General features: G+C 40.7%; 1 protein-coding gene across 3 annotated transcripts in view; it reads left to right on the forward strand.

Annotated features, from left to right (window-relative positions):
- The window catches only part of LOC108719851 (MAGUK p55 subfamily member 7), a 216,991-nt gene that overhangs the window by 60,341 nt on the left and 139,780 nt on the right, over positions 1-16,870 (forward strand). For all 3 annotated transcript variants that reach the window (XM_041567396.1, XM_041567397.1, XM_018269077.2), the window contains one exon: positions 9,903-10,055. In XM_041567396.1, coding sequence (XP_041423330.1) covers positions 10,019-10,055 — 37 coding nt within the window. In that variant the 5' untranslated portion in view covers positions 9,903-10,018. The remainder of the gene's footprint in view (positions 1-9,902; positions 10,056-16,870) is intronic.

Consider the following 16,870-nt stretch of genomic DNA (forward strand, 5'->3'; position numbering starts at 1 on the left):
GCCCCTTTTGTGATGTAATCGGTGGGACGGCACCGGTCTATAAAAGGAACCCTGAAGTCGGCGTGGGTGGTGGGAGGTCGGGTGGCGCACATTACAATCGCATGGTATCTCGCCTACAGTTGGGCAGAAGATATGAGGCATACTCCGAGTTTTTATGGAGTAAAACAAACATTGCACCATAACCACAGGGTTGGCAGACCCATGTTGTAAGGATACTTCTCTGAAGCAGGCCCTGGAAGGCTTGTGAGGGTAAAATGAATGCAGCAAAATACACTGAAATCCTGGAGGGAAACCCGATGCAACCTGCAAGAAACTTGGGAGAAGATTTGTGTCTCAGCAAGACAATGAGCCTGAACATAAAGCCAGAACTATACAAGAATGGCTTAAAAACAACAATGTTAATGTCCAGATCTCAATCCAATATAGACTTTCTGGCTGCTCCCCCCTGATACCCATGCAACCTGAAAGAGATGTGCAATTCCTGGGAGAGACCTCTCCACAAAGACTCAAGGCTGGAATCACTGCCAAAAAAATACTTACTTAAAAGGGACAAATGTAATCCATGAGATTGTGTTTTCTCATTATAAACTCATTTAAATCACTTTGCAGAGAAATGTTTTCACAGAGTCTATTGCCGTTGATCCTTTTCAAAACAACAAAATGAAATCCATGGTGACTCAAATGTTCATGACAATAAAACATGAAAACGTTCAAGGTGGGGGGAGGGTTTAAATACTTTTAATAAGCACTATATAGATATATTAGACTTCTTGCTGCATGGTGTAATGCAGAACTTATAATAAGTTTTTGCCCCAAATGTTTTCTATTAGAGAAACTAGACGTTTCTGTGGTCCACGGCAAATTTATAGTAGGGTCCCATGAACTTTGGGAAGTTTTTTTTTATCATGAGCATATATGGAAACTGCATAAATGGATCAATTAGTGATCCCTTGGGCCCATTATACTTCATGTGCCACCCATTATTCATAGGGTATGTGTATCTGCCATTCAGCTGTAGTTCAAAAAATATCTCAGCCTAGCTCAGTGGTACTTGGATGTTGCTTGCAGTGGCCTCAAAGCAGGTGCTTCATTTTGAATTCCTGGCTCGGAGGCAAATTTTGGTTGTACAAAAACCAGGTGTATTGCCAAACAGAGTCTCATGTAGGCTGCCAGTTCACATAGGGGCTACTAAATAGCCAATTACAGCACATAATTTGCATTTTTAATGCTTGTGTTGCTTCCCAACTCTTTTTACATCTGAATGTGGCTCATTGGTAAAAAAGGTTGGGTACCCCACCCTAGCTTCCCGGAGAACTATATGGTATACCAGCTTACAATTGTGAAACCTCTGATCTGATCGCTGTGCTGGTTTCATGATGCAGAACTATGAGACTAACAGCCCAGCATGTAGTTGGAGGTACAGTGGATTGTGTGCATCAACAAGGCAGTGCCACAGCCAAGTCAAGGAGAATCCCATTATAGTCAGAATAACTTTATAAAAGCTTTGTTATTCCTCCAAGAGATTATACACTATATACAAAAGTTGTGCCTAAACCATGGGTTCCTCACCTTAGGGCCAGACTTAAAATGGGTTGTGTTGTCTGTTGTGCATTTTAATAACGGCAATATATTAATTATATTAATGGCTGATCGTTATAAGTAGAATTTGGGTTACAAACCTGGCTAACTATTTCAATCTGGTGCCAATCTGATAAAAGTTTCCCTAAACCGACCATAAGTAAGAGTATGGCTTGTAGTTTGCAGAGAACATTCCTTCTCACGTTTATTCCTATGGAATAGGGCTGTTGTATTGCTTGCCGCTGCAGAGGAATACTACATAGACTGCTAGTATCTTTTCTCTATGTATCTGTTAAGTCATAGTGTGAATACAGGTAAATATGGCTTGTCCATGCTTTATTATCTTTTTAGGTGCAGGTATTGTTGTCCTTCCCTACCCATCACACTGGGCCTGGATGCATTTTATTTACCCAGAGATAAATGTGCAGAATAATTGGAGACATGTGCGTGTTCCTGCAGCCAGCGTGTCTGTCGTTTCTCCCCATCCATTCTCCTTCCTGAGAATTCTGTGCTTTATCAAACATTTCTCAAGTCTGACACCAAAAGGAAAAACACATTTTTTTTCCATGGTGAAACGCGTCTTGTGGAATGAGTATTATCTGCGGCACAGTCCTGCTTCTTTGTACAGCGTGTCCTTGGCTAGCGCATTGGTTTCCTGGAGGGGTCAGTGGACAGGCTTTCATGCTTGTGTTATGTAGGCCTGACATTGTACAGAATCCAGCGCTTATCACTTTTCTCCAATGTTGCAATGCGCTTTCTCTTCCAAGCTGAGTAACTGCAATGTCACTGAAAATAGTGATTTTTTTTTTTAAATAAAAATATTTTGGGAATCACAAGAATGACTCATTGGCTTAGTCAAAGTCAGCACGGTTATTTCCTTGTTGTATGGCCAAGCACTGTGTCCTATGAAATTCCTGAGTTTCTCAGACTAAGTTTCAGATGCTCAGTGCTCCCCTTAGATACCCACCATACAGACATGTTCTCCCACGGGGCATTGTTGGGTCTTCCAGCTCGATGACTAGGAAGGGAAACAACCAGTTAGTGTTGGGGTTTCAAGACCCTTGCAAAAAATGTCTCTTGTGCAGCTAAACTCAATTATTTAGGAATTTATTTAAGGGAAGCTATAGCTAAAATACCAACTGTTATCATTCAAACCAACATGGTTTTAAAATATGTGAAATCTTTAGGTAACATTGTTTGTCGCAGAAAGTACACTTTCACACGGGAAAAAAGCAAAAATATTATGACACACTAGAAAGGAAAGATGGATACTGTATGAGTAAGTGCACGTGTACTAGTGCTTGTCACGGTCGGCACCCAACACCAGAACAAATGCCAAGCACCCAGGTCTCTGCTCGTGCTTCACCTGTAGTGTGACCGCCGTTGGCCTCGGGTGGAGCCCTCAGCTACTTGGATGCCACCAGGACTTAAACGAGAGGTGCAAGGCGAGAGGTTCTGGATAAGCAGAGGGGCACGACTGTTAGCAAAGTCTTTGGGCAGAAGGTCGTGGTACAAGGTGTTAAACGGGATTGTAGTCGGAACTGGCCGGGTCGAGGCAGGCAGAAAGTGAGCGTAAACAAATCAGGCCGGGTCTGGGCAGGCAGTGTTCAAAGCGAGGTCAGGCAGGCAAGGGTCAAAACCGAGAGCTCAATCAGAGGGATACGGCAGAAGAGGTAGTCGAAATTCAGGCAATGGATCAGGATACAGAGGTCAGAATCGTCAAGAACAGGCAGGGGTCATAACAGGTAGTCAGAATCAAGCTCAGAATCAGAATAGCAAACCGCTAAAGGCACCAGGAACAAACCTATAATGGGCAATGAGAAACTGCAGAATGGTCCTTTAAATATTTTAAAATTTTAAAATTTCGCGCCATTGCGCGCTGACGTCATTACGCCAAAGCGCATGCGCCATTTAAGCAGCAGAGACGCGCAGCACGCACCCTAACAATTCGCAGGAGGAAGAGGATGCCATCCCCGCAGTAGACCACCAGGGTAAGCCCTCACATTGCTGGATAAGATCATTGAGTAGATATATTGAGTAGAATGTTCTTTAAAAAGTTGCTGTTAAGCTTGCATGGAAAATTAAGGACTTTTTAACACTGTCCACAAAAAAACACAGAGCTGGAGGTGCTCTTCTAGGATCCAATAATTGCCAGGGACATCAAGACTAGTAGGCCATGGACACATTGAGAGGATTACAGTTTACATCCAGCCTAAAGTCATCATTTCAGAAAGAGGTGACTGACTGATATAGAGGTAGACCTGAAAAAGCTTGAAGTGTGGAACTAGAGACTGCTGGCATCAAGAAATGACTGTCAAGCTCAGGTAACATTGCCACAAAGGCTGTAGTGCCAGGAAAGAGAGTCTCCATGTGTAAAACAAGTTGTCCTGTCAAACATGTAGATCTTCCTACTTCAAGGCCCTTGGATAGTTAAGAAAGCCAATTCTAGTCCCAGATGTTTGTTTTTTTTTTACTGTATGGGGAAAATGGAAGATTTACAAATATGAAATATCTTACTGAGAATTAAAACTCTTTGTGTTTGAAAATATAGCTGGCACAAGCTTGTTTAGTTTATTGGAGGCACCCGGATTCTCCTCCAGTTTACTGGATTGGGGAAAAGTTGTTAAAGGGATTCTGTCATGGGCGAACATGTTTTTTTTACAAAATGCTTCAGTCAATAGTGCTCCTCCAGTAGAATCCTGCATTGAAATGTTTTTCAAAAGAGCAAATAGATTTTTTTATATTTAATTTTAAAATCTGACATGAGGCTAGACATGTTAGTTCCCAGATGCCCCATGTCATGTGACGTATGCTCTGATAAGCTTTAAAAATCCCTTTAAAGCTGTGACAGCTAGCTGATGGGTGAATCTGTCCCGTTTCGCTTTGCCGAAAAATCCGCAAGACTCCGGAAAATATTTATATTGACATGCATAAACATGAAAATTAATATGTTAAAAAATTGTTTTATGAAAAAGGATTTTTTACTTGGTTGTACCACAAGCATGTTCACGGCAATGATATCATTGTTGCTGATTCAGCAATGGCCTCTAAACTGAAGCTTTGTCTAGAATAGGCCTATCGTTTTCAGGCTGTGTTTCTCAAATGACTCTGTGGTATTTGTTCACTGGCAACTCTGCAAGAAAGCCTGTTTATTATCTATCATTACCAAAGTCTTGTCATGAACCCTGTTTTCTGATGACGGATGAGAGTTGCATTTGGCCCACCTTCTTTACCCATTTCCCTATGTGATTTAATACCTCAGGTCCTAAGAGATCCTTGGATTTCCCCCTGCATGAAGCCAAAAACATAGCTGAAATTGTTCTGTTATTTTAGCCAACACCACCCAAGAACGTGGTTTTGTAGAACCTGAATGTGTTGCGCTATTGTACATTAAAAACAATTTGTAAATTGGCCTTATAATTTGGAAGCTGATATTTCTGTCGACTGATATTGAATGTAAAACTTTCAGTTCCATAATCCACTGGAGACGTTGTATGTTGCTGTAACAAATGAAAAATCTGCTCTTTGGGAGCTGCCATACTTTTTCCAGCAACATTTTTTTTCCAGTAATTTGGCAACCATAGTTTGAGGATTTGTGACTGTAAAGGTTTTATTTTAGCTCTACCTGGAAGAATTATTTACAGCAGAGATGTCAAGTGTCCCACATCAGCCGAAAGGCTCTTAGAGAAGGTGGTAAGAGGTCTTAGGAATTTTGGCTCAGGAGAGTTGGAGGGCCTATGGGGTTACAGCAGTGGTTGTTGGACTTTATTCATTCGAGTCAACCTTGGAGGTACAACCTTTGGTCAGATAAGCATCTTATAAGTAATTGACCTACAATTTGTCTAGTGATCAAATCTCCAGTCAAATGGCCTTCAAGCTGAGCTCCTTTGTCACTGCTCCAAGTTCTCCAAGGGGCCAGCCCCACAGTTTTGAGTACAGTTGAGTTAGAAGAACATTAGATAAGCTAATTATGGATAAATAAAACACGTTTTTATGGAATCTCTCCCTTAATTAACAAGAGTACAAGTATAATATGAAGGAGGAAGACCCAATATCAGAATTATAATGTTTTTTTTGTAGATAATAAATAATTACAGTTTAGCTTCTTTTGGACAGCCTGGTGGACACCCCTGGAAGGTATATTGTCTTTAAAGGGGAAGCAAAGTCTAAAATAGACTAAGGCTAGAAATGCTCTATCTTGTATACTAAACATAAACTTACTACACCACAAGCCTAATCAATGCTTTCAAAGTTGGCCACAGGGGGGTCACCATCTTGTAACTTTGTTAAACATCTTTGCAAGACTAAGACTGTGCACATGCTCAGTGTGGTCTGGGTTGCTTAGGGATCAGTGTGGTCTGGGTTGCTTAGGGATCAGAACAGCACAAGTCAAATAATATCTGCCAGAAGCCGATACAGCAGGACTGATTAATAATCAGAATATACAGACTGCAAAGGGTCCTGTGTAATCTAATGTGGATTTTATAGTTTTTGTATGGTTTAATACAAACTTTCTCCAACTCTGCAGAACCAGTGGCTGCAGCAAAATAATCCTCCAAATAGAATCCCAGTTTATCTGTCTAAATCTGGCTCCATGATCTTTGTCCCTGCAGCTGAAGTTGGAAACAGTAAAGGGGATGTAAAGGCAAAAATAAAATCCAATACAAATCTCAATACAGTCACCGACTGCTCTACAGGGAAATAAACAAAGCTACTTGAGTTCGGCATGGCTGGAAAGTAAGGCAGGGGCTCCCCCTGCTGTTCATAAGTATGATTGTTTCCCTGCAGAGCAGTTAGGGACCGACAATTCCTATCCACATCAGTAAATGAAGGGAGAATTTCACTGCATACAGTCAGGTTTCTTATAAAAACAGTACACATTTTTTAATTAAAGCATATTGGAGATAGGTTTCTTTTTCATTAAAGAAAGTAAAAATGGGATTTTATTTTTTTGCCTTTACATGCCCTTTAAAAGCAGACGGCAGCTGAAATCAACAGTTAAACATTGGATCAAGAGATGTTTTGTCTAGCATGTTTGCTTGGTTGAGAATGCCATAATTTTTCCAGATATTTTGGGCGCATTTACAGTGCTAATGTGGTTAAACACAAATAGTTAAATAGCAGTCCATGGACATTATATACAGTGGGATGTATGCTAAAAGCTTATATGGATATTAATTTAATACAAATCTTTATTATTATTTTTTTAGGCACATGTATTTAGTTTAGTATCAGAGATTTCGGGCATATTGTGCATCTTCTTTTAGCTTTATTTATGCTGCCTTGTCTGCATAACATCAGTATTTACGTTTATTAGAGCCATGTATATCTGAATCAATAACAAACACAAAATCTATCACATGAGTAGGTTGAGGTTATTCAGGTACTTAATGACTTCTACATGTTTAACGTGTGGGATTCTCACCACTACAATAGCTTAGTTTTTAGTCATTCCTTTTGTCTGAGCCTTGAAAGATGTCGATACTGTAAGAACATATTAAAATTGAAATAACGAAGGCAGTTCTTACTGATTTACAGGCAGAATCCTTTTACAAAAATGCAAATACATCATTTGGGATGAAAAAACTTTTACATGTTTGTGGAAAAAAAAATCTATTTCGTAGAAAGTATTTGTCAAACTGTCATGTTAACCACTTTTGTATTGGACTGGTTTTTACTTTCTTGGGTTTCAACACTCAAGGGCTTTATGTGGTCCAAGAGGCCTCTACCCTCCGATAAAATCCTGTATTGTAACCCTACCATGCAGAAACTCAAATGGCTCCCCAGATACGTTCTCCAAATATCTGCAGCCAGTGGACTGGCAAACACACATGAATGCACTTATTTAGAGTACAAGGGAATAAGGGTTATTATCGCCAAATCATGGTCTGGCGGCACGCCCCTGAGGTGAGAGCTGTTAATGCCTTGGAGGAAATATAACCTAAGATAGCCTTAAAACACAGGCCCAGTCTGTGCTTGCACATTCAGGTTCTTGTTTTAATTTTTCACTCTCTTTTCGCCTCGCCTTGCCTTGTTAACACAGCAGAGCCGAGGTGTGGGGAGTCTGCAGACATGGAGGCAATTGCAATCGCTCTTGGTCATCGTAGAATTCTATGGTTCTTTAACCTTGGTCATAACACCATTGTGGTTGCAAAATGAATCAGTTAATAGTGCTGCTCCAGCAGAATTCTGCTCTGAAATCCATTTCTCAAAAGAGAAAACAGATTTTTTTTTTATATTCAATTTTGAAATCTGACATGGGGCTAGACATATTGTCAATTTCCCAGCTGCCCCAAGTCATGTAACTTATGCTCTGATAAACTTCAATCACTCTTAACTGCTGTACTGCAAGTTGGAGTGATATCACCCCCCTCCCTTTCCCCCCCAGCAGCCAAACAAAAGAACAATGGGAAGATAACCTGATAACAGCTCCCTAACACAAGATAACAACTGCCTGGTAGATCTAAGAACAACACTCAATAGTAAAAACCCATGTCCCACTGAGACACATTCAGTTACATTGAGAAGGAAAAACAGCAGCCTGCCAGAAAGCATTTTTCTCCTAAAGTGCAGGCACAAGTCACATGACTAGGGGCAGCTGGGAAATTGACAAAATGTCCAGCCCCATGTCAGATTTCAAAATTGAATATAAAAAAATCTGTTTGCTCTTTTGAGAAATTGATTTCAGTGCAGAATTCTGCTGGAGTAGCACTATTAACTGATGTGTTTTGAAAAAACCATGTTTTCTGATGACAGGTTCCCTTTAAAGAAGTGTCATTAAATGTCGCACAGACCTCTCCGTGCAGAGTAGTACAGCAGAGCTCACATACTCCATCTTCGGATCCTTTTCTTCCCTTTGGCTATCTACAGAGCCTTCTGGCACATGTGCGAGACCACCAAACTGGCTCCAACTGTCCATGCACAAAAGACCTTAGTGTCAACGGTTCTTTAGCCATTGTATACAAAGATACCAGAGATAGTACTCATGAGCTCATCTGCTCTATTCTGCAAGGAGAGGTCTGTGCGACAATCAGTGAGACTTCTTAAAATAGTTGACTATGCGGGGGAAGGGGGGCACATGGCGGCTAGTGGACAGGGACTTTCTTTTGAAGGGGGTTTTAGTTCTCCTTTAAATGCATGCAAATTTGGCAGAAATAATATAAATGGCAGTTATACACTAAATGGTAGTGTGTTTGGGATTTCCCTAATTGAGAGTTTTTTTGTAGATGACAAGTTGTCTAATTCCAGGCAGTGTCTTTCTGTCGCTACTAAAGCAACTAAAGTTCTGTCTTGCATAAAAAAGGGCATTAACTGAAGGGATGAAAACATAATTTTGCCTCTTTATAGGTCCCTACCCTTTAAACAAAACAGGGATTGTTTGTCCATATACTGCAATATATGTAAGCTGGCCAACTACGTCAAAGTCATCCCATATCTGGCCAGTCCTACGCTTAATTTTCATCTGATTCATTAAGAATTCTATTACTTCATTATACATTTTACAAAGGGACTAAGTTTTACCCGCAACTTACTTGCTGCTTTCAAAGTAAAACTCCCAAACATGGCTGCCCTTTTATTGGCCACCAAATGCATCGCTGTTCTAGGAAACCTGCTTGTCCTAAAATGAGCAGTGAGGCGCAGAGTCAAAGCTGAATTATTGTTCTCTGTAAACTATACGAATGGGACTTTTCTCCTCACTGGGGTGGTTGAGCCGCGAGCATTACAACCCCTTGTGTTTACATTGCAGAGTGTTAATGGGGTGCGCACCTCACGTGCTGTTTTCTTAACCTCAAAGTTGCAACACCATGTGATTTGACTTGTCCATTTAAAATACTTCTTTACAGAGTGCGTTGACTAAACAATTGTGCTATTAAACTGATATGATTCATGGACTCGGAACAGCACAGCTGGTTTAGCAGGATGATATATTTTGTCTTTTCTGATGTCCTGGTTACCGGAAAGATAAATCTGACTGCCTGCTGACGGCCAAGGGAGAGGCAGAACCATTGATCAAGAGACAAGGCATCTCGCTTCAGCCATTACATTTCTTTTCCTATTATTAGCCTTGTCGGCTCATTCTAATCGCACATAATTATTTCTCCCTTGATTTAAGTACTTGAACCAAAATCAGATGCTTTTCACGGCACACTTACTTCAGGATGATAATTGGCCCATGTACTTTGCTAGTGATGTATTTCTATAGGACTCAGAGTCACGATATAGACACGTATAGAAAGCTTTAAAAATAATTGTGCTTGAAATGCAGTAATTTACAGTTGCGGAGAAGGTTTTATGGTACAAATTATTGCCTGTGTTCTTTCTAGGGGGAAACCAGCAGGTTCCATAAATCTTGGCTGGCCTGAGAAACTTTGACTGATAGCGATTGCTGCCTTTTGGCTGCGTCTTCGGCCTGTAGCGCTCCGTGTGAGATTCTGCAACCATGCCAGCGCTATCGACTGGAGTTGGAAGTGACACAGGTAAGGGAGATATTTTTCTATTGACCCTGTTCTTTCTACCGTTCGCAACTGTAAATCCCTCACACGTAATGAATTCAGTTTGTTTAGCACAAAAATGTTGGCTAGTGAGCCGTGAAGCCTCTCCCGGGCATCTGACATTGTAAGGTGTATCATGTGGCGTAGCACCGGGAAAATTATTTTTTATTTAAAGAGTGACCTGTTGAACCAGGGCACCAGTATTCTATCCCTGCATTCCACAATTGTTCTGCATACTTCCCAGATGTCCTCATTTAAGTAGGACAGTTTTGATTGGCAGAGAAGTGGGTGGGGTGGATAGGACTATATTTGGGAGTAACCAGGGGTGTGGCTTATCGTCCATTTTGCAAAAATGCCTATTCCTTTAGAGTCATTTTATTTTGGGCCACTAACCCTGGTCACCGGCAGTGCTATCCCTATATCATGCTCTGAATAATTTGCATTTGAAATCATTTTAAAACCCCTCTGAAAATAAAGTTAATATAGGCAGTGTTCTTAGTGTGAGTGGAAGCATGGGCAGGGCTAAATGGGGTGTAGATGGGGTTCGTGTTGATATCTCTGATTTTATGAAAAGCCTTTTCTTTTACTTGCTCAAAACATTGCCTTGTTTGCTAATTTGTTCAATACCTTGAGTATCACATACTGTAAGTTGGATGCATTTGTTGTGCAAATTGACCCCATTAAATCCAAAGCCGCTTCTTGCACTGTATATTTGGTGCAACTGTCTCCTGTTCAGAATTGTGCCCCAGTGCAAGTATTGATAATAAGGAACCCTGGAGCCTCTGCTAACTCAAACTAGTGGTCGATCCAGGATTCTCACACCAACCAGGGTCAATACATTGCACCTAAAGGATCAGATGCAGATGTATTTTTGCTGAAAATAACGACATCGGGACAAAAATGTTCAGTGCAGTTCTGTCCAATTGAAGTAAAATTACAAGCTGAATTTAATTCATTTGATTTGCACTGACCACAATTGTGACAAATGCAATGTGTGTTGTTTGTGATGTTTGTGTCGTACATGACCCCCTTTTTTCCTGCCCCATAAGGTTCTCCTGTGTTTCTGGGTGATCTAAGAATGGACCGTCGCCTTCCTTGCTTTCCCTAGTTTCTTCTTCCTAATAATTGAATCAAAATGACTCTAGCACTTCAGTAGCACTTGCAATTTTTTAAAATACAAAGTGCATTGATACGCATTCTTATCTTTTTTGCTAATGGTAAATGAACACATCCTCAGAATGTATCTACTAAATCTAAAGGAGACGGAAAGCTACCGAAGCTGTTTATTGCCAATAGATTAGCCACAATAGTGCAAGATATAACACTTTATTTATTCTGCAGAATGCTTTACCATACCTGAACAAACAGCTCTAGAAACTCTCTGTTTGTTTAGGATAGCAGCTGCCATATTAGCTTGGTGTGACATCACTTCCTGCCTGAGTCTCTCCCTGCTCACTCACAGCTCTGGGCTCAGATTACAGCAGGGAAGGATAGAGGGAGAGTGGAGCAAACTGAGCATGCTCAAGCCCAAGCCCTGGAGGTTTATGCTGAAAACAGAAAGTCTGATACAGAAGCCCATGTGTACTCATTACAAGGAAAGAAATGAGGTGTTTCTTTTGACAGAGGACTCTGAGCAGCATTACTTTGAGGGTTTACTGTTGTTTTTATATAGACCATTCTTATGAAGCTTACTTAGCTTTTCCTTCTCCTTTTAAAGGGCAGGTTCACATACCTCCCAACTGTCCAACTGAGGGACAGTCCCTCTTTTGACAGCTCAACCCGCAGTCCCTCGTTTGTACTGGAAAGTCACGTTTTTCTCTGCACTGAACAGCCAGAAAAAGAAACAATGTTTCTAACTTAATTGGCTTTTGGCAGAGAGCCCAGAACAGCCACAGCGTAAGATAAGACACATTTGTAACAATCCAAATGTATCTAGATAAGCAAATAAGTAATTGTAACAATAAAAGATAACTGGTCCTTTGGGAAAAGTTAGACTCACAGCTTAAAGGGCAATTCACCTTCATTAGCAAAACTGTAATAACTGAAAAAACCAACCTTTTTAACCCGTGAGCCACATTCAAAAGTAAACAGAGTTGGAAGCAAAACAAGCATAAAAAAATCCCTTGGGTGCCAAATAAGGGCTATGATTGGCTTTTTGATAGCCCTGTGTGGACTGGCAGCCTACAAGAGGCTCTCCTTGGCACTATACTTAGTTTTTATGCAATTAAAACTTGCTTTCAAGCCTGGAATTCAAAAATAAGCATCTGCTTTGAGGACACTGAGAGCAACATCCAAGGGGTTGGAGAGGAACATGTTGCTCACAAGCTTTTGGTTGGGGATCCCTGGTCTAGACTCAACACCCCGCAGAATAGTTGGTAGACTAACATCAAGTACAGATATGCCAAAGTATACAGGATATTCCTCACGGCCTAACGCCCCTCATATATGTTATTTGTTTATACTAAAGAGTAACTGAAAGATGAACACCCCCTTTAATATGGTATAACATGGATACGGTCATTCATACAGGCCCGGATTTGTGGCAAGGCCTCAAAGGCCCGGGCCTAGGGTGGCAAAATTTGAGGGGGGGCATGCCACCCAGCCGCATTAGGAATGTAGTGTTCCTGCGCTGCGCTCGCGTGGGGGCGGTGGTGCGCTTGGACCGTGGGCGCTAGGACCACAAGGCCTCGGAAGGTGGGCGCTAGGACAGCGAGGCCTCGGGCGTTGCCTCGGGCGTTGCGGACGCAAATCCAGCCCTGCCAGTTCTATCTCGAATGTACAAACTAGGTATCGATTATTAAAATTGCACTTCTGCATCCTATAAATCCACAGAGAGAACGAAAAAAGTATAGAGGTTGGTCGCATTTAACTAGGTATCAAATGTGGATCCTGAGCTAGCTTCCCTACGTAATTTAAGATGGAGCTTAAAAATGTGGCACAGGCACCCCAAATGAAAACCAAGCTTATTTCCCTGTATATTTCTCATTTGACAAGTATTACTGTCTTTTTTTTTTGTCACTATTCCACATTGTGGCGGCGGCTGAATTGTGTAGCTGCTGTCCCAGCTCACTAAGATCCCCCTGGCATGCAGCGGAACCCTGGCAAGTTCTTTTGGGCCGGTTTGTGAATCCTGCCTGAGATTCAGAAAATAGAATTAAGTAACACTGACTTACTTTTTGACAAAGTGGAAAATGTAAGCATTGCTGTGTCCTTTTATGAATACTATTAAACTTTACAGTGTTGTTCTGGGCTTGGGATCTATGTTCTTTAGTGTTTAATACCCCTCGGTTGCAGTAAAAGGAATTTTTTGCTCGAGCTGACTTTGATACATCTTACCCAAATACAGACAAATATTTAATGAAACTACACATAGTTGTGTTTTATAAGCTCACCGTTTGCCTGATGTTTACAGACAGTGCGTGGTTTCAAGTATGTAAAAGTGATGTAACACCGGCTCCATATTGTTTAATCATTTAGCGATGGTTTTATGGCTTCCACAGACCAGTCCTAATAATGAAGCTATGAGGGATATGACAAGAATGGGCGATATTGGATTTCTCTAGACTAACAGTAAATTTTTCCATTCCGATGTCAAGAATGTTGAGCATCTGGATGCTGCAGCGTGTGTGAATGAATGGTGTGCTCCGGGAACCTTTTCAGCAACATTTTTAGAGTTTTTTTGTTTTTTTTAAATGAATTTAAGCTTTATTTTACTCAGAGGGAAACACTGAGTTGAATAGAATATCTACACATAATTTGGAATAGGCTATAACTTTGGCTGGTGCTGTGGTTTTTTTTTTTTACTTTTTAAAGAAAGGAGAGATTTATGGCGATTCCCACTCTGTGAGTTTGACAGTCATTCGTTACTTACTGGAGGGTGGTTGCGTATCTGCTATGTCTGCACTGTCTTTCCTTTAAAATATGAATAAATCTTGTATGAAAAAATCTTTCACAGTCTGTTTTGTGTATCAATTTGTGTACTTTGGAACATCACATTGTCACACAGGGCAGCAGTCACTTCAATGAGAGCAAAAGTGTGTTCTGGGTCAGTGATATCACAATCGGACAGAGTTGTGACATCATTCTTCAGCTCTTTGAGAAAGGGATAGAATCTTGATATGTGCTTACTAGATCTTGTAGAGTCAATTCTGCTCAGATCCAGTAAACAGAGACACCATGGTTAGTGATTAAATTATTCCCAATGTAAAATATTTCTTTAATACATGGAGTAGCAGGTATGGAGATGATAATGTTTCAGAACAGTCGGACAGTGCTGTTCAACTGTTTCCATATAGTAGGGCAGTTATGCTGCATGTTTGGGGCCCAAATTATAATATAATAATGTCAACCATAGAGGTCTGGGAGCCACCAGTTGGACATCTCAGAATATGGGGCACCCTAAAAAAAACCTGGTCACTTACAAAATGTCAAAATATACGAAGCATATACGAGTGGTTATGAAACCCACTAATTCCCATATTGACCATATCATAACCTTTAACTTTTTGGGAACAGATCTTGACTTATGACTTCCTTTGCCCACTTTTGTAGTATAACCTTGTCTGTAGGCAGTATAAATAGTATATTAAAATAAATAGATTAAAACATAGTCAACCATATTTATTCCTTTCTCTGCTTTTAGGTCCAGTTTTGGTGCTGGTAACAGCCTTGATTGCAATTATCAAGAGGCAACATTATCATAATTATTAGTTTTGACTAAAAACTTTGCAGTTTATAGTTTTGATGATGGGATGTCCAATTGAATTTAATTTTGGCACCATAAATGGGTCAGTAAGCTGCCAACTCTGCTCCGGAGTGGTTTAGTTGGTAACCAGTTTGTTCTGGGTATAGCCAACTTTATACTTACAGCATGAGTGAGTTCAGGACAAAAAGATGTTAACAAACTCAAAAATGGGGGAAAATTAGCCCATAGCCCCTTCTAACATTTTGAAAGATCTGAATATATCAAGTTATGAAGTTTATAACACCACTGAGTTTAATGGGGTTCTATGCTGTCTCTGCTGCAGAATGACCCAAATACCCTCCAAAATACTAGTTAAAAACTTGCACCTGTAGATACATATCTCTTTTATTTATTGTTACAGAATAACATCATATGAGGGTTTAGTGTATCACATTCACAAAGTAGTCTGTCTTTGAATGTAAAGCTGGCCGTAGATGCAAAGATCCGAACGTTCGAGGACCTGCCACTAACCATTCAGATCTCAGTGGGACAAAAAATGTCGGGACTCTCCACACACAGTCGGAAAATCATACGGATCGTCGGTTTGTACAATCGGATCTTTGCGTCTATGGCCAGCTTAAGTGTCAAAGCGCCCTGTAACTTGTCTCAGCAGAGGCATTCTTAGAACTTGACCTCTGCTCTTTGGTGTAGTTCTTTGCCTGGATGTTTACAGTTCTTCAGCTTAGACAATAAACGTGGTAGCAATCTTATGTATGAATACAGTTATACAGGGAAGGACATACAGTGTATAGCTCAAAGGATCTGAAAAATATCCAAGTACGACTCTCCAACATCTCATTCCAAAACCAAGGGTATAATTATGAAGTTGGTGTTCTCTTTGCTACTATAACAGCCGGTACTCTTCTGGCAAGGCTTTGGTCAGGACTGGCTCACAGTAGGTGTCCCAAGTACTTCTTCAGGGGTCTTTAAAATTATATTTTTCTCATCTTTTTCCTTATTGGCTTGTTGTATTTTTACCAATGCAAGCATTATATATGATGTTATGTTGCCTGACTTGTTACCCGTGTCCCTGACAATCTTAGCCTGATCCTCCTGGATGTTTTACCCTTGGCGTATCCTCACTTGTATGAAAAACTTAAACAAAATGAAGTTCAGATCATCACAAGATTGTAAGAACTGGTGGTTGGAGATAGATAATTGTTTAGGATTTGAGGTTTTACCTTGACTGAAGCCTTTAATAAGAACAAAAAGACTTAAGTTAGGATTTAAAGCCTAACATAATAGTATTAGTAATAGTAATTGTTAATGACCAAGAACATAAGTGGAGCAAGCAAAATGTGAATGGAACCTAGGTTAGGGTTGCTTCCTCCCCCCCTCCTCCCAAATTTACCAGCAAGCATTGAGGTAGGCAGGTGGTGGCATCACAGAGGTATGGCAGTGACATCACAGGGTGGGGGAATAAGCACATCATGGTCTGTGAGAGGTCCTGGTTGTGAAGAGCACATTAGAGTGCTTAAAGGAGAAGGAAAGCTATGGAGGCATTTTATTGCTAATAGATTATCTGCAATAGTGCAAGCTAGAATGCTATATTTATTATGTAGAATGTTTTACCATACCTGAGTATAAAGCTCTAGAAGCTCTGTTTGTTTAGGATAGAAGCTGCCATATTAGCTTGGTGTGACATCACTTCCTGCCTTAGTCTCTCCCAGCTCACTTATAACTCTGGGCTCAGATTACAGCAGAGAAAGGAGGGGGGGGGGGAGAGGAGCAAACTGAGCATGCTCATGCCTGGGGCAAGGAGGTTTCAGCTGAAGGCAGGAAGTCTGATACAGAAGCCCATGAGTACACAATAGAAGGAAAGAAATGCTGTGTTTCTTTAGACAGGGGACTCAGAGCAGCATTACTTTGAGGGTTTACTGGTATGTTTAGGTGGAACTTTCTGATAAGGCTTTTTAGTTTTAACCTTTCCTTCTCCTTTAAAAGTAAGTGCTGTAGCAGTGGGGACTGCGAATTACACATTTCCCCATAGCTGATACATTTGTAATACTGGCTTCAGCCATAGCCAGTGATTTACTGGCAAGGATCAACCATACCT

Source organism: Xenopus laevis, chromosome 6S (assembly GCF_017654675.1).
Source record: "Xenopus laevis strain J_2021 chromosome 6S, Xenopus_laevis_v10.1, whole genome shotgun sequence".
NCBI classification, from domain to species: domain Eukaryota; kingdom Metazoa; phylum Chordata; class Amphibia; order Anura; family Pipidae; genus Xenopus; species Xenopus laevis.